Source organism: Cherax quadricarinatus, chromosome 24 (genome assembly GCF_038502225.1).
Source record: "Cherax quadricarinatus isolate ZL_2023a chromosome 24, ASM3850222v1, whole genome shotgun sequence".
In the NCBI taxonomy this organism is placed as follows: domain Eukaryota; kingdom Metazoa; phylum Arthropoda; class Malacostraca; order Decapoda; family Parastacidae; genus Cherax; species Cherax quadricarinatus.
Window position 1 is genome coordinate 14642605 of NC_091315.1, and position 24788 is coordinate 14667392.

Consider the following 24788-nt stretch of genomic DNA (forward strand, 5'->3'; position numbering starts at 1 on the left):
CTCCTCTGAGGAAGCAGAGTTTGAAATGCAGATCTATATAGGAGACAGTGAAAGGGTTAAAGATTGAAGACGTTCAAAGGAGGCATACATGATTACTGTATATTTAATGTGATATAACAAAAAAATCTCTCTCCTACACAATATTGGCAAATGTCCATCTACACACACTGATAACATTTTTTTTGTCTTCATGTAAGTAGGATACACCAGTGTTGAATGTCTGAAACCAAGAAGAGACTTAAAAGTTATCAGACTCTTTTTCAAGAATCTTGAAATGGGCAATATAGAGTTAATAATGCATGTGAACATATTAATAGTTGCCAAAACTTCCCTAGTAGAGTAAACCAGTAATGAAAAGTTGGAGGAAAAAAATGCCCCTTTGTGGATACTTAAATCTGTAAATTTATTCACAAATACAAGACAAATGTCAAGAAGATTCCATACAAGAAATCTGCAGAAGTCTTTTTTCTCGTTCCACATTTTCATGTCCTCGTGCAGCTGCTAAACGAGCAAGAACTGAAGCTGGAGACATATTTATCTGCAGAAAAAATTATTATTTAGTGTGTCATTTGTCAATAAATAATGAATGCAAATAATGCTTATTGTAGGGATGGAGAGGCAGGACATATTGTATAACTGTTCACAAACTACTGTACTGTAAAGGTGGAAACTGTGGTGCTGTTGAAGGGACTTTGATTAACCCTTTAATTGTGGGATTCCTTGAAAACAAAAAAAAAAAATCCTGTCTGTGGGAAGATAAAATTACTTTTTCTTACAGCTCGATAGAGTTCATTTTTCTGAAGCAAATACTAAAATGAGTGATACATGATAAAGACTTATAATTTTATGGTGTGTTGAAGTTGGTAGAAAAATGATCACTCATCGGCAACAGAGCCATAAAAGTGCCAGCATCAGTCCCATAGCATAACACCATGAGCTCAGCTCACTCAGGTAACCCGTGAGCAGTAAATTTGGGCCTATACATGAGAGAATGGGTCTATGCGGTAAGTGTGCACCATACAAAAAAAAAAATCCTACAACATGCAGTGCATAATGAGAAAAAACTGTGACTGTGTTTTTGGTTTAAAATGGCAACTTTATTGTGCATTTTCATATGGTTATTATGGAGGATATATTACCAAAATAAAGATGATTCTGACTGGTTTCAAGAGTGGAAGTAGCTTGAAACTGAACTCAAAGTAGCTGGAGTGTTCAATTTTTGCCAATATTCCAGAGTACAAAAATGAAGTCACTTGTCCAATACACTTTCAACTGGCCAGTCTAATATGCATTTAGGAATGCACGGACATTATTTATACAATTAGTATTACAATAATGCAATAAGCTGCATAGCAGTAAATATTCTATTTTTTTTTATTTGTGCGTGCGTGAATAAAAATTCAAAATGAAAAACGAACACAATATAAGAGGCTGGAGGTGTGACTGATGAACAGAGTAAATGTTATTTTAATGCCAGGAATGTCTGCATTGTTTATTCTGGACCCTATTTTGAAACTGGCATTTCTTGAATTTTGTGTGAAATTGGCCAAATTACCAATTTCTGATCACTTTATTGGGCAGTTTAAATAGTTGAATGGGCAGTTTCTTGTACTCAGTCGACAGAATGGAAGACGTATTAGCAAAATAGCTAAGAATTTGGTCGGACTCACAGGGGATGAAATCGCTGATGCATGAATACCGCTGAAGCAGCAAAATTCACAATTTATCATCAAATTTTGTACTTTTTGTTTTATTACCTTCAGAAAAAAATCTTTACCATTTCATAAGAAAAAATAACTTTTTTTTTTTTTTTTCGCGATCCTGATAGCAAGCTTGCCCATTATGTACCTCTGTAATCCTTTGACTACCACCCACAGGATGGGTACAGGGTGAATAATAAAGATATTAAACTAACTTGAGAGCAGGTGTCACACTGAAAGGGTTAAAGGTGTATTAGTCCTTCAAACATGGGGGAAATAAATAGCCTAACACTGCTTCACTTGGAATAATCAGTATTAGTAAGGTATATATACAGCCTCTCCTCGCTTAACAACAGAGTTCTGTTCCTAAGACCATGTCATTAAACGAATCCATTGCTAAGTGAGGAGCACAATATAATGGTAGTGAGTTTGTGTCAACCATCTTTCATACTGTTGTAATGTCACCTTTGCACCATTTATAACGTTTCTGGTATACCTTTAAATGTTTATACATTAGTGTACTGTATACTGAAACAAAGAGAATAGAGGAAATCAGATCTAATATGCATTATTTAGGTATGAATACTGGTCAGAGTGCCTGTTGTAAGTCCGAGGTGTCGGTAAACGAGTACGTTGCCAAGTGAGAATAGGCTGTACTGTATAAATTTTTCATCCTATTTTTTTACTATTTTGATCTTCTAAGGCTATGTAAAGTAATACGTGTACTTATAATATTACAATTGGTTTAGAGTGTAATACTCCTCAAAACATGGAAATTATTCACATTGACTTTGCTGGGTTATCTTGGCTTAAATATACACCTACCATCCGACTTAGGACAAAGCGTGGTCCCGACCAACCAGTCGTAAGTCAAAATGGACGTAAGTCGAACCTTTGAAAATTGCCGACATACTGGGTAAGGCATAACGTCAAACATTTCCTACCTAAACTACCTACATAGTACTGTAATGAAATGTACAATCATTATTTCATTCTTTTTACCATAATTTACTTCTATTGTTATATTTTAATTATTTATGTACTATATATAATGTATACATGGTAGTGAACTGTATTGTAAATTTTACATCGCATACAGTATCATATGTTACTGTTATCTTTATGTATTGTCGACACAGTGGAATGGGAGAATACCACTGGTAGTGTAGTATAACCTATACCTTAAGTAAAGAGAAACAACTCTGGAACATGTGTAATACGTATCCCGCTGGCTGGGTGGGTGGTTGGCTGACTGAATCTCTCTCTCTCTCTCTCTCTCTCTCTCTGTATCACTCTCTCTCTCTCTGTATCTCTCTCTCTCTCACACAGATACACGTAAGTGAAGTTATCATACATAGTATAAATTACCTAGGATAACCCCAAAAATCCAGACAAAGTGCTATACAGTGGTTCTGTGCTCCAGTGCCCTAAATTAATAACAATATTAATAATTATTATTACAATAATACATATGTACTAATATTAATATTATTATTAAACTATAATATAATAATCATGTACACTCATTACTTACCTTAACTCTTTGAGGGTTTTGGACATACTAGTACGGCTTACGCGCAGGGGTTTTTGACGTACTAGTATGCATAAATTCTAGCGCCGTCAAATCTCGCGGGGAAAAGGCTGGTAGGCCTAGATGTGAGAGAATGGGTCTGTGTGGTCGGTGTGTGCGGTAGAAAAAAATCTGGGACCCAGTGGTGCATTGCGGGAACGGCATCTTAGTAAACAATGTCCACCATGCCTCGCGGTAAGAAGCTCCTCACTCCTCAGTGAATTGGGACACTTTTGTTCCCCAGTGACAGTTCTAATACAGATGGAAGTGCCAGTGAAGATGAGTTTCAAGGTTTTGGTGAGGTTTTGACCGAAACTAATGACCATAACATCGGTAATAGTGAGGAAAACCCAGACGACCCTCAGCCTTCCACCTCTGGTGCTGGGCCGTCTTGTTCACGTTCAGTTGTACCAGAATCCAAGAGGAAACTCCTATTTTCCCAAATCCCAGACTCAGATGAGAGCATTTGTGATGATAGTGATAGTGAATATGAACTACAAGCTCTTCAAACTAGTTCCAGTAGTGATAGTGAAGTGCAATATTCCCCAGTGAAGCGTCAGTATATACGACGATATATGCGCTCTGGTAGTGTGCCATAAGCTATTCCAAGGGGAAGGAGTACATCTCGGAGTACATCCCGTGGCTGTACAACAGGAACAGACAGTGAAAATGACGATGATACTTTTGCAATTGGGATGGAAAATGTGCGTGGTGGTAGTGGTGCCGGCGGTGAGGCACCAGCAGTGGGCCATGCTGCCACCCACGCCGCTGCCTCAGCTGATCTACAACAAAGGCCACCATCCCCCACCCACCCACCACACCAGCCTCCACAACTACAACCTCCACAACCACAACCACCTGTCATTGTCCAGTACCCACCAGCAGACCGCACCTGGGACTGGCAGGAAGCTGTCAATTTTGTTCCAAATCCCCACCAGTTTGATGACAGCCAAAGTGGAATACGGCCATCTTGTACACTTGGGAACAATGCCACTGAACTGGAATGTTTCGAGTTATTCTTTGACGAACCCCTGATGGAAAGTATTGTCATGGAAAGCAACACATACTACGAGTACACCATGGCAAACATTACTTTCACCAAAATCATGTCTACACCAGTGGAAGGAGGCAACTGTGGCTGAGATGTATCCTTTCTTTGCCACAATAATGCTTATGCCACATGTGTATAAGCACAAAGTGAAATCATACTGGTCAACAGACCGCCTGATTGCAACCCCAGGTTTCAGTGATATAATGCCAGTGAATCGATTTGTGCTAATGTTACGTATGCTTCACTTCTCAGACAAAACCAGGCCTGACAGAAATGACAGGTTATATAAGATTAGGAATGCGTTTGTGTATCTGAAAGAGAAATTCAGTACGCATCTTTATCCCTTCAGGAAGCTTGTAATTGACGAGTCTTTGATTCTGTTCAAAGGAAGACTCTCTTTCAAGCAGTATACAGGTCTCCCTCAACATTCACGTTTTCAACTTTCACGGGCTTCACACATTTGCGAATTCCCAACCGCCAAATTCCCAGCCACCAAATTCCCAGCCACCAAATTCCCAGCCGCCAAATTCCCAGCCGCCAAATCATATTTAAGTTTCCCGCCACCTGCGAGTCCCTACTACCCTCCTTCCGACCCCTGCAACTGGCAGCCAGCCCTCCCACCACTCAGTGTGGTGAGTGTTTTGTTTGTTCATTATTTGCTATTAAACTACAGTACAAATAATGTAAACCCATTCATGACTGCATATTGGAATGGCTATTCGGACAGGTATTAGACAGTGACATCATGTGTTTACTCTTGAACACTGCAAAGAATTAAACATTTCTGCTACAGCTAATAATAACAATAGTAATAATAATAATAATAATAATAATAAATACGATATAATTGAAGAAGGAAATTGTACAAAAATACGAGGGAGTGGTTGACACATCGTCAGTGTGACTTTGTTTATGCTGGAGTGAACATTAGTCTCTCTGCTCTTCCAAACATTTCACAATAATTCATTGTGTTTGGTGCTTGTAGATTGAGTGTGACTGGAGTGGTAGAGGCAGTGATTGAGGCAATGGTATTTAATAACATACATGTTAATAATAATATGTACTATTATTATTTATAACATATATGTTATTAAATACCACTGCCTCAACCGCTGAATTATTGTGAAATGTTTGGAAGAGCAGGGAGACTAATGTTCACTCCAGCATAAACAAAGTGACACTGACGATGTGTCAACCACTCCCTCGTATTTTTGTACAATTTCCTTCTTCAATTATATCGTATTTATTATTACTATTATTATTATTAGCAATAGCAGAAATGTTCGATTCTTTGCTGTGTTCAGGAGTAAACACATGATGTCACCGTCCAATACCTTTCCTAATAGCCATTCCAATATGCAGTCATGAATGGGTTTACATTATTTATTCTGTAGTGACTCAAGAAATCGTAATGACACGATTGCAAACAAACCATACCCCCGGCCGGGATTGAACCCGTGGTCATAGTCTCAAAACTCCAGCCCGTCGCGTTAGCCACTTATTGTGGCTAGCTGGTCTAGTGGCTAACGCGACGGGCTGGAGTTTTGAGACTCTATGACCGCAGGTTCAATCCCGGCCGGGGGTATGGTTTATTCTGTAGTTTAATAGCAAATAATGAACAAACAAAACACTCACCACACTGAGTGGTGGGAGGGCTGGCTGCCAGTTGCGGGGGTCGGAGGGAGGGTAGTAGGGACTCGCAGTGGTGGAGTCTGTGGTATTTAATAACATACATGTTATTAAATAACATACGTTATTAAAGCATAACATGTATATATTTAGTACAATTTACGACATTTTCATGTATTTTATGATTATTCATGGTTCAACAAGTTAAGGAAGCAGTATTGTAATATATTTCCCTACAATATATTAGGGCACCAAACATTCACGGTTTTTCAACATTCGCGAGGCTCTTGATCCCCTAACCCTCGCGAATGTTGAGGGAGACCTTTATACCAAGCAAGAGGAAACGCTTTGGTATAAAGTTGTTTGTGCTTTGTGATTGTTACAGTGGTCTGGTATTGGATATTATTGTGTACACTGGAAGTTATACATTGCAAAATACCAGGAAGTTATTGGGCATCTCTGGTGATGTGGTTAGAACAATGATAGAACCATACCTTGGTAAGGGGCATATATACAGATAACTGGTACACAAGCCCCTCACTCAGTGATTTTTTGCGAGTGAACATGACAGATGTGTGTGGCACAGTGCGTGCAAATCGGAAACATATGCCCAGGTTTGATGCTGGCACTCGTAGAGGTGAGGTGCAGGCGTTTGCTGCCAATGACATCATGGCATTTCGGTGGCATGACAAACGAGATGTCACACTGTTGTCATCAGTTCGCCCTAATGAAATGGCAGACAGTGGCAGGCAGCATTGAGAGAGCAATGAACCCATTCTAAAACCTGCAGCTGTGATTGATTACACCTTCAACATGCATTCAGTGGATAAATGTGACATGCAGATTGGGTTTGCTGATTGTGTTCGCAAGAGTTATAAGTGGTACATCAAACTCTTTTTCCATCTTCTGGACATTTCCATGCTCAATGCTTATAGTATGTATAAGATGAGGACCAGAAACAAACCACAGTACGGCGAATTCTGCTTGTCTGTCATCAGACAAATAGTATTCAAGTACCAAGGAAGAACACCTGCAATTGACCGCGCACAAAATTATCAACAACTACCTGCTCGTCTGAAGCATGGTGATCACTTCCTAGTAAAACTGCCTGCTACTGCTTTCAAGAAAAAGGCTCAGAAGAGGTGTTACGTCTGTGCACGTACAAAAAAAAAAACGCCCACAACAACGCAGAGACACTAGTTTTATGTGTGAGGAGTGTAAAACACCACTGTGCATGACACCATGTTTCAAAGAGTTCCACAGGCTGCAGAACTTCTAGAAACATGTCCTGTGACTGTATATATGTATATAAAATATAGAAAAATAGTAATAAACAACATTTCATATCGTTTGTGTAAATATTTCTATAAACAAAATAATGACAACAGTGTTTACGCCCTTGTTGTGTAGTATTGAAAAAGAAATAACTTACAAAATACTGATCATATTGGTCTCAGAGGCCATGAAAGTTACTCAGAAAAAGAAAAATTGAAAAATAATTGAAAATAGTACATAAAAAAGTAATAGGAAAATACCGGGTGACGGCAGTTGGTTATGTTACCAGATGTTGTTCAATTTTGGCAAACTTCACGCCTCCTTATCTCGGTAAGTATTGATGGTAAAATTTTTTTGTTTAGCCTATAATGTTTAGAAAAAAAAACTAGTTTTTCATAAAAAATAATTTTTTTTTAAATTTGGCCGACCCTGAGAACGAGTTTCTGAGAGGGCCTGTCGACCCTCAAAGGGTTAAAATATCTGTAGTCTTAATGTAGAGTGAGAGCTGAGTAAACAAGATTAAATGAATAAATGAGAGGGTAGAAGGTTGGCAAGTTATGTAAACAAACATTGTTGTTGTTGTTGCCACCCCAGACACAAATGGTTTCTGTTCACTCTGTCAAGCCGACCAGAAAAACATCTCATATTTGTTAATTTATATATTATATGTTATGTTATGTAGCATGTTTATTATATAATTTTGAAAAAAAAATCATAGATGGATTAAGCAAAATGTCTATATTAACGTTTTATAAACATTTAATGCGCCTCAGTGATTATTATTGTGTTATTATCATTATTAATATGGAGTCTTCAAGACGAATTACACTCTTAACCCTTTGACTGTTTCCGACGTATAAATACGTCTTACGAGCCAATGTTTCTGACGCATTTATACGCACAAATTCTAGCAGCTTCAAATCAAGCGGGAAAGGCCTGGTAGGCCTACATGAGAGAGAATGGGTCTCAGTGGTTGGTGTGCACCCTGTGAAAAAAAATCTGGGACCCAGCGGTGCATTGTGGGAACGCCATGTTGTTAGTCCATTTTCACCATGCCTCTCGGTAAGAAGTTCCTCACTCCTCGGCAGATTGGAGGTCTTTTGTTCCCAAGTGATAGCTCTAACAGCGATGAAAATGTCAGTGACAGTGAATTCCAGGGTTTTGAAGTGAGTGTTACCGGAAAAAGTGCCCAGGATAACGTAATTAGTGATGAAAACCCAGATGACCCACAACCTTCCACCTCTGGTGCTGGGCTGGCTTGTTCACGTTCACGTTCGCCTGTACCAGGACAAAAGAGGAAACTATTTGGTCATGTACAACACCCAGATGTTAGCAGTGATAGTGATAGTGATTTCAAGGTCATTGAAAGCAGTTCTAGTGACAGTGAGAGTGAATATTCCCCAGTGAAGCGGCAGTATGTACGACGTAGCATGCGGTCTGGTATTGTTTCATATGTTGTTCCAAGGGGAAGGAGAAACTCTGGGAGCACATCCCGTGGCCCTACACCACGACCTGATAGTGAAGATGACGATATTGTAACGATGGGTATGAATGATGTGAGTGATGGAGCAGGCAGTGGTGGTGATAGTGAGGGTGGCACGGCCCATGTGGCACCATCAGCGGGCCACGCTACTACCCATGCTGCTGACTCTGCACAACAACCAGCCTCACCCTACCCCACACTCCCACAACCTGCACCACCACAACCTGCACAACCACAACCTGCACAACCACAACCACGGTACAATATCCAGACCCCACCAGCAGACCGCATCTGGGATTGGCAGGACGGTGACGAGTTTGTTCCCAGTCCCCATGACTTTGATGAAACACAAAGTGGAATAAAGCCATCTTGTCCACTTGGGAACAATGCCAGTGAACTGGACTGCTTTGAGTTATTCTTTGATGAACCCCTGATGGACATCATTGTCAGGGAAACAAACACATACTGTGATTACACCATGGCAAATACAATTCTCTCACCAAAATCACGGCTACACAAGTGGAAGGAGACAACTGTGGCAGAGATGTACCTGTTTTTTGCCACAATAATGCTTATGCCACATGTGTATAAGCACACTGTCACCACATACTGGGCAACAGAACGCCTGATTTCAACTCCAGGTTTTAGTGACATTATAGGTGTCAATCGTTTCCTGATACTGTTACGTATGTTACACTTTTCAGACAAAACCAGGCCTGACAGAAGCGACAGGTTATATAAGATCAGAAATGTGTTTATGTACCTGAAACAAAAGTGCTGCATGTATTTTTATCCCTTCAGGAAGCTTGTTATTGATGAGTCCTTTATTTTATTCAAAGGAAGACTCTCATTCAAGCAATATATACCAAGCAAGAGGAAATGCTTTGGGATAAAGCTATTTGTACTGTGTGATTGCAGAAGTGGTCTAGTTTTGGATATCATTGTGTACACTGGCAGTAATACTTTGAGAGATACCATGAAGTTATTGGGTATCTCTGGTGATGTGGTTCGAACAATGATGGAACCATATCTTGGTAAGGGGCATATGTTATTTATTGATAACTGGTACACAAGCCCCTTACTCAGTGATTTTTTGCGAGTGAACTTGACAGGCGTTTGTGGCACAGTGCGTCGTAATCGTAAACACATGCCAAGGTTCGACGCTGGCACTCGCAGAGGTGATGTGGAAATTTATTTGGTCCAAATAGTTCCACAGCTCAGATCCAGCATGGCCGTCGGGTCGGCTGAGCCGGGCGGCCCTTAAACCCTCCCAAACAAACGAAGCATTCTCTGGTTGGCGGTTGTTGGTAAGCTTATTTAATTTATAGATTTACTCTTCAGGGAAGGAATAGGTAGTTTTACTGGTAGTACACTAATATTAGGTTTACTAAGGCATCTGTAGATAATGATAAAGTAGACCTAAGACCTTAACATAGGTAGTAATAGGCCGATAATGTAGGCAAACACTAGGATAAGTTAGCTAGGGAGAACTGGCAGCCCTAGTTTGAACGAAGAGACGAAGGTCTGGAAGGGAGACCAGCTCGCTCTTCTTACGACAGACACCAACTGGACAAGACGTGCCGTGATCAGCAGACGGCGCCCCCACGTGTCTTCACATCTGAGACCTGGGGAAATCTGGTAGAGGCAACTCGATGTACCGTAGATGACCTCCTCCATCAGCCCATACAGTAAGACAAGATCTTCACTTTGTCCCGTGGGTTCTGGCCAGTGTCTTGGGAGATTGTGAGTGAGTTTTAACTGTGGGCTGGGTGTGCAACAGAGAGTGCATGCCCAGTAAGTACCAGTGTCTCAGAGCCGTCTGAAGCTAGTGTCTGAGTCTGCATAGTTATACTAGGGGATACATACCCTCTTGGATATAGGAATTTCTGAGGTGCAGGCAGGACACTAATTACGATTGAATATTGCAGGAATTAATGCTCCCGGTTGCACGTGGTTTCTGAGGGGAAGTCCAAAGGGGCTAAAGCTAGGCTTAGGAAGTTGAAGATCAGGATATATGCTGCAACACCAAGTAAGTTAGTCCTTTATACGTGCATGCAGGCGAGATTTCTTGCAATACCAATCATTTGTGAAAATCTGTCCTATAAGCCACTTGTGAGGCTGAGGTACCCACCTCAGAGCTCGGTGTCAACAGAGTTTGCCAGGGTAGGCGACTCACTTGGAGGCAGTCCACACAAATTTTCACAGGTGAGGTGCAAGCCTTTGCTGCCAATGACATCATGGCATTTCGGTGGCATGACAAACGTGATGTCACATTGTTGACATCAGTTCACAGAAACGAAATGGTACCCAGTGGCAGGAACAACAGAGAGACCAATGAACCCATTCTAAAGCCTGCAGCTGTCATGGACTACAACCTCAATATGCGCTTAGTGGACAAATGTGACATGCAGATTGGGTTTCCAGACTGTGTATGCAAGAGTTATAAGTGGTATATAAAACTTTTTTTCCATCTTGTTGATATCTCTATGCTAAATGCTTATAACATATACAAGTTGAAGACCAACAAAACACCAAAATATGGTGAATTTTGCCTGTCAGTAATCAGACAAATAATTGCAAAGTACCAAGGAGCAACACCTGCAATAGACCAGCGCCCACACACGTCATCTCGTTTCAGGCCTGGTGATCACTACCCCATACAACTGCCTCCTACTACTGCCAAGAAAAATGCTCAGAAGAGGTGTTATGTATGTATGCATACCACAAAATGCCCACAAACACGCAGAGACACTCGTTTTATGTGTGAGGAGTGTGAAGCGCCCCTCTGCATATACCCATGTTTCAAAGAGTTCCACAAGCTGCAGCAGTTCTAGGAACGTGTTTAGTGACTGTACATATGTATACAGGAAGGCCCCGCTTTACGGCGTTTCACTTTACAGCGTTCCACTAATACGGTCATTTCAAATTATGACCAAAACTCGCTATACGGCTCCCCCCACCTGACTTTCTAATACGGTCACCGCACCCCACCTTGTTTGTTTACATTCTTCGTGAGCTCAGTAAGCACTAAGTCTCTCCATTTTGTCTAGAAACTCCAAAATTTCAAATGTTTTTAAAAGTTATTTCATATTTTATATATACTCTGATAATTATACTTATGTATACCTGTACTTAAATAAACTTACATACTGTGCTGGCATGCAGGTACACATTAAAATCAGTAAGAGTGTCTTATGTCTCCAGACGTCATATTAGTAATGATAATAATAATCATCGTCTCATTTAAATGTCGTATATTACGTTAAATACACATTTTCATTAATCCACCTATGATATTTTTTCAAAATTATATAATAAACACGATACATAACATAAAAAGATGATAAATACACCCCACAATAGAATAAATAAACATCAATATGAGATGTGGTAGCAGACGACTTGCACAAGTGACGCCATATTAGAAATGCTAATAATAATAATCACCGAGTCTTATTAAATGTTGTATATTACGTTAATATACACATTTTCATTAATCCATCCATGATATTTTTTTCAAAATTATATAATAAACACGATACATAACATAAAAAGATGATAAATACACCCTACAATAGAATAAATAAACATAAATATGAGATGTGATAGCCAGGTAACTTGTACAAGTGATGCCAAGAATAACATTTTCTCTAATCTAACATAAGAGAAAATGTGTTACTGGGGGTAACTGTAGAAAATTATTCCTTTCGTATGTATGTATGTAAGTTTATTCAGGTATACACAAATACAGTTACATAGATTATCATACATAACAACATATGTGTAGAGAACCTAGGATAACCCAAAAAAGTCAGAGTGGCTTATTTCCATTGCCTTCACTCAGAGCATCATTTCTTCTCAAAGTGATGTTACATGAGAATGGGAGTGTTCTTCTTTATTTATTCTACCGTATCAATGTAGAGACAACCTGTACACAATGTAACTTGTACACAAACCAGACGTGTACACTTTGTTTGTTTACAAAACTTACCTTCGCCTGGTTTGTTTACATAACTCTGCGCCTGTCCTCTCTCATGCACTCATTCTTTCTCTCTCTCATTTATTCGTTTTATCTCATTTACTTACTCCTGACCCTACATTAAGACTACAAATATTTTAAGGTAAGTAATGAGTGAACTGTATATACATTTTATCGCTCTGGGATGCTTAACCCTTTCAGGGTCCGTCCCGTAGATCTACAGCTTTACGTTCAGGGTTCAAACCGTAGATCTACGCCATGAGCTCAGCTCACTCTGATAAACTGTGAGTGGTACATTTGGGCCTAGATATGAGAGAATACATCTATGTGGTATGTGTGCACCACATAAAACAGATCCTGCAGCACACTGTGTATAATGAGAGAAAAAAAATGAAATCATGATTTTTCGATTAAAACAGCAACTTTGCAGTGTTTTTTCGTATGTTTTTTATAGTTGTATTTGCGATTTCTTGGTCTCATTTGATAGAATGGAAGACATATTACAGAAATAGAGATGATTTTGATTGGTTTTAGCACTGGAAATGGCTTGAAACTGAGCTCAAATTAGCAGAAATGTTAAATTTTTGCCGATATTCAAGAGTAAACAAACGACCTCACACGTCTAATACACATCAGCTGGTGGGTCTAATATACATTCACAAATATGGTGATGATATGTATACAATTATTACAGTATTGCATAACAGCAAATCTTCTATTTTTTGGTGTGAATAAAAATTCATTATGTGAATAAAAAATCAAAATGGAATTTATTTGTAAAGCCTCAAAACATAACTAATGAACAGAGGAAATGTTAGTTTAGTGCCAGGAATGCCTACGTTGTTCATTCTGGACCCTATTTTGAAATTGGAATATTTTGAACTTTGTGTTAAATTGGCCAAATTAACAATTTCCGATCACTTTATTTTGTAGTTGAAACAGTTGACTTGGCGATTTCTTGTGCTCAATCGATAGAATAGAAGTAATACTAGTGAAATAGCTAAGAATTTGGTTGACTGGAATAATGTAATTGGCCTAAAATGGGAGTCAAAGTCGGCAAAATCGCCGATTCGTAAATATCGCTGACACATCAAAATTCGCGAGAGCATAATTTCGTCAATTTTCCACCAAATTTCGTACTTTTTGTTTTATTACCTTCACAAAAAGATTCTCTACGATTTCATAAGAAAAAATAACAAATTTTTTTTTTTTTAAATTCTTGGACACTGGTGCGTGACTCCAGATTTGGGCCTTGGACCCTGAAAGGGTTAAATATCGTAGAATATATGTGTGGGTGGGTTGGCCTGGTATGGTAGCCCGGCTGACTACCATACATACCACACTTGATTTTTTACAATAAATACTACTCATCTCACCCTATATTTTAAGGTAAGTAATGAGTGAACTGTATATACATTTTATTGCTCTGGGATGCTTAACCCTTTCAGGGTCCAAGGCCAAAATCTGAAGTCACGCACCAGTGTCCAAGAAATTTTGAAAAAAAAAAAAAATATTTTTTTCTTACAGAATTAAAGAGCATATTTTTGTGAAGGTAATAAAACAAAAAAAATTAGAATATGATCAGTACTTACCGAGATACAGTGCCAAGAAGTTTGTAGAAAATGATGTGGTGGCGGCAACATCGACGAATTCCACATACGCGTATTATATTATTTTGTTGTTTTAGTTGTTTTTTCTTTTCTTTTCCAATTTTTTTCTATTCCTACTAACATTTGGGGCCTGAGAGACCAATACTGTATATAATTGATATATATATACTCACTGTATTGAACACAATAACCGCACTAAAGTTATTATCATATTATTGTTTGCCACTGTTGTTTATTACAATAAACATGCACAAATATTGTATAATACTAATGTTCTATCATATATTTACATATTTACAATCACTGGACATGGTTTTAGAACTGCTGGAGCTTGTGGAACTCCTTGAAACAAGGCACCATGCACAGAGGCACCTTACATTCCTCACACATAAACCGAGTGTCTTTGCGTCTTTGTTGCCATCGTTTTGTTTGTGCACAGACAATGCATCTCTTCTGAGCAAATTTCTTTTGAGTTGAAGGAAGCTGTATTATGAAATGATCACCTTCTCTCCTCAAACGCTTGGGTATATTGTGATGAATTCGAGGACCATGTTGTATTGCAGGTGTTGTTATCTGGTACTTCATTATGAGTTGTCTGACAACAGACAAACAAAATTCACCATACGGTGGTCTGTTACCAGTCTTTATTTGGTACATATTATATGCATTCAGCATTGAAATGTCCATGAGATGGAAGAAAAGTTTCATGTACCACTTGTAACTCTTACGAACACAGTCAACAAAACCAATCTGCATGTCACACTTGTCAACCAAGCGCATGTTTTGTGTATAATCAATCACTGTCACTGGTTTTCGAATACGTTCATTAGTCACTCGATCAACTTTGCCACTGTCTTGCATTTCATTACGGTGAATGGTTGTCAACAATGTGACATCTCGTTTGTCATGCCACCGTAATGCCATGATGTCATTGGCAGTAAACACTTGCACGTCATCACCACGAACACCTGCGTTGAGCCTGGGCATATGTTTACGATTAGAACGCACTGTGCCACACACATCTGTCTTGTTCACTCGCATGAAATCACTGAGTAATGGGCTTGTGTACCAGTTATCGGTATATAATGTATGGCCCTTACCAAGATAAGGTGCCATCATGTTTCTCACTACGTCACCTGATATACCCAATAACATCTTGGTATCTTTCAATGTTTTACTACCCGTGTATACAACAATATCCAACACCAGGCCACTGTCACAATCACAGAGTACAAACAATTTTATACCAAAGCGGTTCCTCTTGCTCGGTATATACTGCTTGAATGACAGTCTACCTTTGAACAAAATCAAAGACTCGTCAATTACAAGATTCTTGAATGGATAAAAGTATATCCTGAACTTTTGTTTGAGATACATGAAAACATTTCTAATCTTGTATAACCTGTCACTTCTGTCAGGCCTGGTTTTGTCAGAGAAGTGCAACATACGTAACAGTAAGATAAACCTGTTCACTGGTATTATTTCACTGAAGGATGGGGTACAAATTAGCCGATCTGTGGACCAGTATGCTTTTATATTATGCTTATAGACGTGAGGCATAAGCATTATTGTTGCAAAAAGCAAATACATTTCTGCAACAGTCGTCTCCTTCCACCTGTATAGTCTTGACTGTGGTGATAAGATCGTATTTGCCATGGTGTACTGAAAATACTTATTACTTTCCCTGACAATAATTTCCATCAATGGCTGGTCAAAGAATAATTCAAAGAATTCCAGTTCATTGGCCGTGGTTCCAAGGGGACAGGTAGGTAGAATTCCACTTTGAGAGTCATCAAAGTGGTGAGGGCTGGGAACAAAATTGGGATTTTGCTGCCAATCCCAGATACGGTTTGCTGGTGGATACTGGACATCATAGGCTGGTTGTACGGGTGGTTGTGGCGGGCTGGTGGGTGATGCTCCGCTTTGTCCTTGAACTGACGAGTCAGCAGCGTGGGTCCCCGCGTGGCACAGTGAGTCACGCATGGCGGTGCCACTACCACCACCAGCCCCACTAACACCATCCACTGATGCCTGTGGCCCATCCATGCCAAGTGTAGCCACATCATCCTCACTATCACTACCTAAAATGGGTGTAGGGCCACGGGATGTACTCCGGGATGTACTCCATCCCCTGGGCACAACATAGGGTACACTACCCGAGCGCATGCGGCGGTGAACATACCGATGCTTCACTGGTGAATATGTTTCCTCACTATCACTACTCGAATGATCGTCGAGCGCAATAAAATCACAATCCACGTCAGAATCATCGTCATTACTGAAGTCAGAGGCCAGGCCACGGGAAAATATTAGTTTTCTCTTATGTTTAGGAACACCCGACCGTGAGTCACGAGTGCCCACACCAGAGGTAGAAGGTCGAGGATCGTCGGGGTTTTCTGCACTATTATCGATATCCTGGTCATTATTTTCGGTCACTAACTTATCAAAGCCGTAGAATTCGTCTTCATTTCCACTTCCATCAGTGTCAGAACTATCAGACAGGAAGAGGAGAGTCCCAATTTTCCGGGGAGTGAGAGCTGACTTGCGACGAGGCATGGTGAACAAGGGTGACTGAGCCGGCGTTCCCACAATGCTATGCAGGCGCCTAGATTTTTTGTTTATGGTGCACACCCACAGCGCAGACCCATTCTCTCACATGTAGGCCTATGAGCGCTTTCATGCTAAATTTGACGGCGCTAGAATTTTGGCGTAGATCTACGGTTTGGACACTCACCGACCAGCCGTAGATCTACGGGACGGACCCTGAAAGGGTTAAATATCTTAGAATTGTATGTGTGGGTGGGGTGGCCTGGTATGGTAGCCTGGCTGACTACCATACATACCACACTTGATTTCTTACAATAAATACTACTTGTCTCACCCTAGATTAAGACTATAAATATTTTAAGGTAAGTAATGAGTGCACTATGTGTGTATTGTACTTTTTTATTGTTTTTTGATGCCTGGTTCTATTGCTAACTTAATATATGTTAGTGTAAACTTGTTATCTAGTGTTTGTATGCATTTGTAAGTGGAAAAAAAGGGTGTTCCACTTTATGGCGGTTTCCGCTTTACGGCGGTAGCCTGGAACCTAACCAGCCGTATAAGTGGGGCCTTCCTGGATATATTATGGAACAATAGTAATAAACATTGTTTTGTATTGTTTGTTTGTGTAAACAAAGTGTATACACAAACTAATAGTGATAAAGTTTGTTCTGTTATTGTGTTGTAAACAATGAGTGTATATTTGAAGAATGCACCTTACATTGGTCTCACAGGCCACATAAGTTACCTGGAACAGAAAAATATTGAAAAATGCAAGAAACCTTTGAATTAGAGTAAATAAAAGAATGCTGGGTGGGCGGCAGTCGCCGCTGTTGCTGTACGCACGTCACTTTCTGCAAACTTTGCGGCTCTATATCTTGGTAAGTACTGATGGCAAAATTTTTTTTTAGGCTTAAAACACTCACAAAAATATTCCTAACATTTTCACAAGAAAAAATAATTTTTTTTTTCGAATATTTGGCGACATAGAATGACAGTTTCAGAGAGGGGCCTGAAACAGTCAAAGGGTTAATGAGTGGCTCTGAGACTGACAAGCAGACAGAAATACAGACACAGGTAGACAGAAAGAGAGACACAGGTAGACAGACAGACACACAGGTAGACAGAAAGAGAGACACAGGTAGATAGAAAGGCACACACAGGTAGACAGAAAGACAGACACACAGGTAGACAGAAAGACACACACAGGTAGACAGAAAGACACACAGGTAGACAGACACACAGAGATACAGACACAGATATACAGGCAGATACAGACACAGATATACAGGCAGATACAGACAGGTTTATGTGCAACACTGAAAACAAATAGAGAGTTCGAGAGCAAGAGCCTTTCTTGCCACAATCTCCAGTGCAAGATTCAGACTTCATCTTAGGGGCCATGGTGAAATTTACTGTCCAGTTAGTACAGTTAATACAGTATGATGCTGCTGATAAGACAGGGTTACTCAAACTGATGCTGCCTGCATGCCACATTGCCGCCCCGAGTATTGTCAAATATTGTACAGCGGTATGCATCAGCCGGCCCAGCCCAGCTGCCAGATGCACGGTCGTAAGTCGAGTGGACGTATGTCAAGCAGGTCGTAAGTTGGATGGTAGGTGTACTTTGTGAGCCTTGTGGCTAAATTCCACTGTTAGTATCATGAAATTGTAATAAATTTGGAATGAATAAGTCAACTTAGTGCTACTTGTACACCCTGTTTGCTCATAGGGAAGCTGGTGGTGGAATAACAGCTCCTGGTTCATTATTTATTTTTGCTAGTTAGGCATACTAGTATGTCAGACACATAGTCATCCCCTGCAGAGTTAACCATGATACAATGTCTGCAAACTGCTGGCCTTAAATTCATCCAAATGTACGAACATATGGAAGACCCGGAGAGTTGTGACGAGGTCAAAAATACTGGCAGGTGGCAGATTTGTAGGTACAAAAAAATTGTGCATTCTAGTACACTGAACAGGGACAACATTCAAGTACTAGTATGTTGGAGAGACAGATAGCATTTGTGTATTAGTATGTTGGATACACAGCATTTGTGTACTAGTAAGTAGGACACAGTATTTGTGTACTAGTATGTTGGACACACAGACTGTGGAGAAATTTTCTCCAGGAGGGGGTATCAGCCCCCTTCAGCCCCTTTCAGCCCTGAGGGGCCCAGCCCTCTAAGAAGGGGCAAATATCTTGTTTACTGCTACAGCGAGTAACTGATCCCAGATACAGTACCAGTACGCTCCGTGCGGTCCTGTGTTGCAAAGTGTAGTTTAATAAGAGACAGTCCATCTCTTAGCTTAGCAGGACAATTAAGGAAAATCCTGCTCCCACTTTATTATCATGGTAAAGATAGTGTATATTGTTGTCTATGTTTAAGACAGCAAGAATCAAACATTCTGCTTTGCTTCATCGAGGAAGTGGCAAGGAAGCAAAAAGTACTATGTCAGCTTTTCCTTTGTGCTGGGGGCAGTAACGGCGTGGGGCGCTGTGACGTCTTCAGATTACTTTTGACTCTACTGAGAGTGACACTGACGCCAGGATAACCAACAAAGAACGATCTGTGCGTTAGTGTGAACAAAGTGTCTCACAAAACACGATAAACACTTACAGAGAAGTGTGATCAACTTCTTAGTGATATTGTGTGAACAATTATTGATGAACAGTGTAACAACAAGTGTTGTGATCCAACAGAGTGTAGTGAGACATTCTTCAAAGAACACTATTCTTCAATCAACTCGACGGATATCCAGGCGTAATTACAGGTCAGATACATATACCCAGGTAAGTGTTCTAACTCGTGATGTACTACTATTGACTGCGCAGTTGAGTATAAAGTCGTGAGTTAGTCACTTATCATAAACCCCGGTGATATGCGGACCTTTGAGTCCACACACATAAGTTTGTCAGCAATCAGTGAATGAAATATGCTGACATAACACCCCCTAAGGGTAATTTATTGTTTACAAATTATAACTCATTTCAGCCCGTTGAGGAATGACTTTGACAGCTTCTCAAGACCTCGTCTGCAGGGGCGGCTGTGTAGATGATTTGCTGTCTTTTATCAGCTAAGTGTTCCCTATATTTAAAATTATATCTTAGCTGGTAACCCATTTCTCATCATTTTGGTCCTTTGAACCAGATAAAGGCCACACTGTGGTCCAAATACGTTGTACTGCAGTGTACAAATAACCTACGTGCCAAGGTCCTTTGAAAAAAAACTGTTAAACTAGTGTTTTACAATATAAATCAGTATACAGTGGACCCCCGCATAGCGACCTTAATCCGTGCAAGAGGGCTGGTTGTTATGCGAAATGTTCGGTATGCGAATGAATTTTCCCCATAAGAAATAATGGAAATCAAATTAATCCGTGCAAGACACCCAAAAGTATGAAAAAAATTTTTTACCACATGAAATATACATTTTCCTACACACAAAGAGAAGGATACATGCACAATAGTAGAGTAGTACATGCACAATATATATTGTGCATGTACTACTCTACTAAATGAAGAATAAATGACACTTACCTTTATTGAAGATGCAGCAATGACTGATGAGACACTGTGTCCTGGGAGTGCCTTTTCCTCCTGAGTACTGTAGGTCCTGTTTGGCATTTTCTTCCAGAACAGGCCTTATCACACTGTGTATGCCACTACGATTCTTAAATCTCTCAAACCAACCTTTGCTGGCTTTAAATTCACCAATATGAGCACTAGTTCCAGGCATTTTTCCCTGTTCACCTGGGTGTTAGTCGACTGGTGTGGGTTGCATCCTGGGAGAGAAGATTAAGGACCCCAATGGAAATAAGTTAGACAGTCTTTGATGACACTGACTTTTTTGGGTTATCCTGGGTGGCAAATCCTCTGGGGTTAATTGTTTCTTGGTATTCTCAATAAGCCACACCAACAACGGTGCTACAGCAGCAGCAGCAGCTGACGGTGGTACAGCAGCAACAGATGATGCTACAGCAGCAGCAGCAGCTGACGGTGGTACAGCAGCAACAGATGATGCTACAGCAGCAACAGACGATGCTACAGCAGCAGCAGACGATGCTACAGCAGCAGCAGACGATGCAACAGCAGCAGCAGACGATGCTACAGCAGCAGCAGACGATGCTACAGCAGCAGCAGACGATGCTACAGCAGCAACAGACGATGCTACAGCAGCAGCAGACAATGCTACAGCAGCAACAGACGATGCTACAGCAGCAGCAGACGATGCTACAGCAGCAGCAGACGATGCTACAGCAGCAGCAGACGATGCTACAGCAGCAGCAGACGATGCTACAGCAGCAGCAGACGATGCTACAGCAGCAGCAGACGATGCTACAGCAGCAGCAGACGATGCTACAGCAGCAGCAGACGATGCTACAGCAGCAGCAGACGATGCTACAGCAGCAGCAGACGGTGGTACAGCAGCAGCAGCTGACAGTGCAGCAGCAGCTGACAGTGAAGCAGCAGCTGACAGTGCAGCAGCAGCTGACGGTGGTACAGCAGCAGCTGTACCACCAATAGTAGCGATGGTTGATTGGGGTTTATTATACAACCTGGCCAGCTCGGAGACACGCACTCCACTTTCATACTTATCAATGATCTTTTTCTTCATCTCCATAGTAATTCTCACCCTTATTGCTGTAGGGTTGGCACTAGAAGCCTTCTTGGGGCCCATGGTCACTTATTTTCCAGAAAAAATCGCCAAAAACACTGTAATAATACGAAATTTTCCGATTGTATGCTTGGATGTTACCGTGGAGGCTGGCTGGTAAACAATGCCACCGGCGGAACATGTGAGCGTGGCTCAGGCCGCACATTGGATGCGTCTCGGACGAAGGGCGGTGAGCGGGTTTTTGGGCGGTATGCGAGGCAAAATTTTAGCGATCAAAGCGTCCGGTATGCTGATTGTACGTTATGCAATGCGTCCGGTATGCGGGGGTCCACTGTATATGAGTCCCACCAGACTCAATCACAGAGAATGGGCAGCCAAAAGAAAACGGGCGCTCACCCAGCATTCACCCAAAGAAAATGGGAGCTGGGTGACTCACCCAACAAGAAAACGGGGGATGGCACCCGGCATCCACTGCTCCCAAACTCGAAACCGCTGAGTACAGCAACAACCCAAGTGATGTTCGGTTTGTCTGAGTGTATATACACATAGTGTTTATAATGTTTATAGACAGAGATTAAGAGACAAGATTGTGTTAAAGTTTGTTTCTTATAGATATACCTGTTATATTAAAGGAACTTATATATAAAGTGTAAGCTTTCAAATACATATTAACAGTGGCATTTATATATGTGTAAGTAATATTCACGTGTGATTTACAGTTATACAATGACATTTATAGTGTATAGTGAATGAAGTGAATAACATCGTTATTTATGATTAAACATCGTTGTCAGGCTGACACAGCAAGCTCAAGCTATAAACACCAGCCATATGTACTCTATACCCTTCATGGTCATTGACCCTGAGGTTAAGCTTAGTAGGTCAGTAGTGACTGACTCGATTATTGCTGACTTAAACATAACAAAAACTCAGCTGTTTATAGCAGTACAGTGTTTTTTAAACACACTAAGTATGGTGCTAGAATTTTCAATATACCATTAAAATGGCTTGTTTGAAAACTCAGTTTCAGTCTTTACAGACTAAGATTACACAATTAGAAAATTTAATTTCAGTCTGTATAGGATTAACTCAAGATACAAACATAGATTTTGATGATCTTGAGGTCAAATTTGAATTACTTACACAATGTCTGGAAATAATTAATTCAGACTATACACATTATGAAAATAAATTTCTTGAATCAGATCCATCTGAGGATGAAATTAAAAATGTTTTGGATACTTTTAGTAATCAACAATTAAGGTGGACAGGAGTACAGGCTATCTGCCATAAAACTCTGTCACAGAGACCTACTGTAACTAGTGGTCAAACACCTGTTACACCTGTAAGAACAACAAGTGTACCATTACCAAGTTTACCTACCTTGTCATTACCTATTTTCCAAGGTCATAATTATGAAGAATTCATTAGTGGTTTTCAATCCATAGTAAATTCACGAACTGACATAGATGAGATTGCCAAGTTCAATTGTCTTAAATGTCTTGTGAAGGGAGAACCCTATGAACTGATTAAGTCATTTCCAGTGGTTAAAGGCAATTATCAAATAGCCTTACGTGTCTTAGCAGACAATTCACGAACTGACATAGATGAGATTTACTTTGATGCTGCAATTATCAAATACTTAAGCAGCTAGATGTTAGACATGCAGTCTTAATATCAAGCTTGAAGCCACCCAAACATTGTTTTTCAGACTTACAGGCATTTAGAATCACATTAGACAATAGTCTCAGATCTCTAGGTGCTAAATATGACCTAAGGCAATGTGATTGGTTTATCAGTGGTATTGTACAGGATAAGTTGTCACCACAAACTATTGAACGATTAAATATTATGTTCAATAAACGCTATTTCACTTGTGAAGAAATTAGCAGTGGTTTACAAACAATAGTTTCATGCATGCAAGCAACGAGACAAGATGAAAAATCCACAAATCCAGTGGATAATAAACCTTCAACTCAGTATAAAAAGAGTATACCTACTCCCACTAAACCACAGAATGGGAAATCCCATATAGGCACTTATCAAGCTGTGAATACAACAGACAATAAACAGACTGTCACACATAAACGTACTCCAAAATGTGTACTTTGTGATGGAACACATTGGGCACAGTATTGTATTCAATACACATCAATGGAGGCACGTAAACAACGTATACATCAGCTGAAAAGGTGCATCAGGTGTTTAGGTGAACACAAGGGAGGAAAATGCTTACCGAAGAAGTGTTATAAATGCCAGGGTATGCATCATACAGCATTATGCCCAAATACTTTTGCTGAACAGCAGAAGACTTCCACAGAATCAGGAAGTCAACAAGCAACAGCATTAAATGTGAGAGATAAGTTTAAAGCAACTGCTCTCCCGATAGCTCGAGTTGAGTTATCTAATAAATTACACAAAACCAATGTGCTAACACTATTTGATCAAGGCTCACAAAGGTCCTTCATAAGAAGAACAGTGTTGCAGAAACTGAATAAACAACCCTATGCCAAAATATAGTTAGATATAGCTGGTTTTTTCCGCAATTCTGGTAAACAGACATATGACCTAGCCAGAATCACTGTTGGTCTAGGAAACAGGAAAAAGACAGTAGAAACTGTGGTAGTAGATGATTTGCCTAAGTCTGTGCAGATCCAGGGATTAAAAGAAACAGTTGCAGCACTGAAAGCAGCTAAGGTCAAGTTAGCCTGTCCTGACATACAGACGGACAATGTAAGTCCAATTGATTTAATCATTGGAAGTGATTATTATCACTGTTTTGTGCAAAATATAGTAAGTAAACATGATGTTCACTTGCTGAAAACAGCAGGAGGCCACATGATATGTGGTCCCATTCCCTCTCAAAGTGGGAAAGAAACTGATATTGATTCAGTGGAAAATGTACTAGTTACGAGAATAACCGCTGATCATGTACCACAGCAAAAATTATCATTACTGGAAGAAATGAATGAACCAGTTGATAAGTTGTGGGATTTAGATGCGATAGGTACTGATGTAAATATCAGGTACTGATGTAAATAAACCAAGCCCACAAGAGTCTCAGACTTATAACCAATATTTGGACACTGTCAGATATGAAGATGGACAGTATTGGGTTAGGTTACCATGGAAATTAAATCCACCACATCTGCCTAGCAATTATCGCATGGCTTTCAGACAAATGAAAGCACAAATACATGAGCTCAGGAAGAATCCAGAGCTACTGACTGTCTATGATAATGTCATACAAGAACAGTTGGACAACAAATTCATTGAGGAAGTAGCCGAAGATAAGTTGAAGAAAGAAGCTCATTATCTCCCGCACCAT

General features: G+C 40.2%; 1 protein-coding gene across 1 annotated transcript in view; it reads right to left on the reverse strand.

Annotated features, from left to right (window-relative positions):
- Positions 1-389: 389 nt before the first annotated feature.
- Positions 390-24788, reverse strand: part of LOC128690813 (fas-binding factor 1 homolog) — a 209522-nt gene continuing 185123 nt past the window's right edge. Inside the window, exon 18 of the mRNA XM_070088207.1 lies at positions 390-538. Within this exon, the coding sequence (XP_069944308.1) occupies positions 428-538 (111 nt within the window). The 3' untranslated portion in view covers positions 390-427. The remainder of the gene's footprint in view (positions 539-24788) is intronic.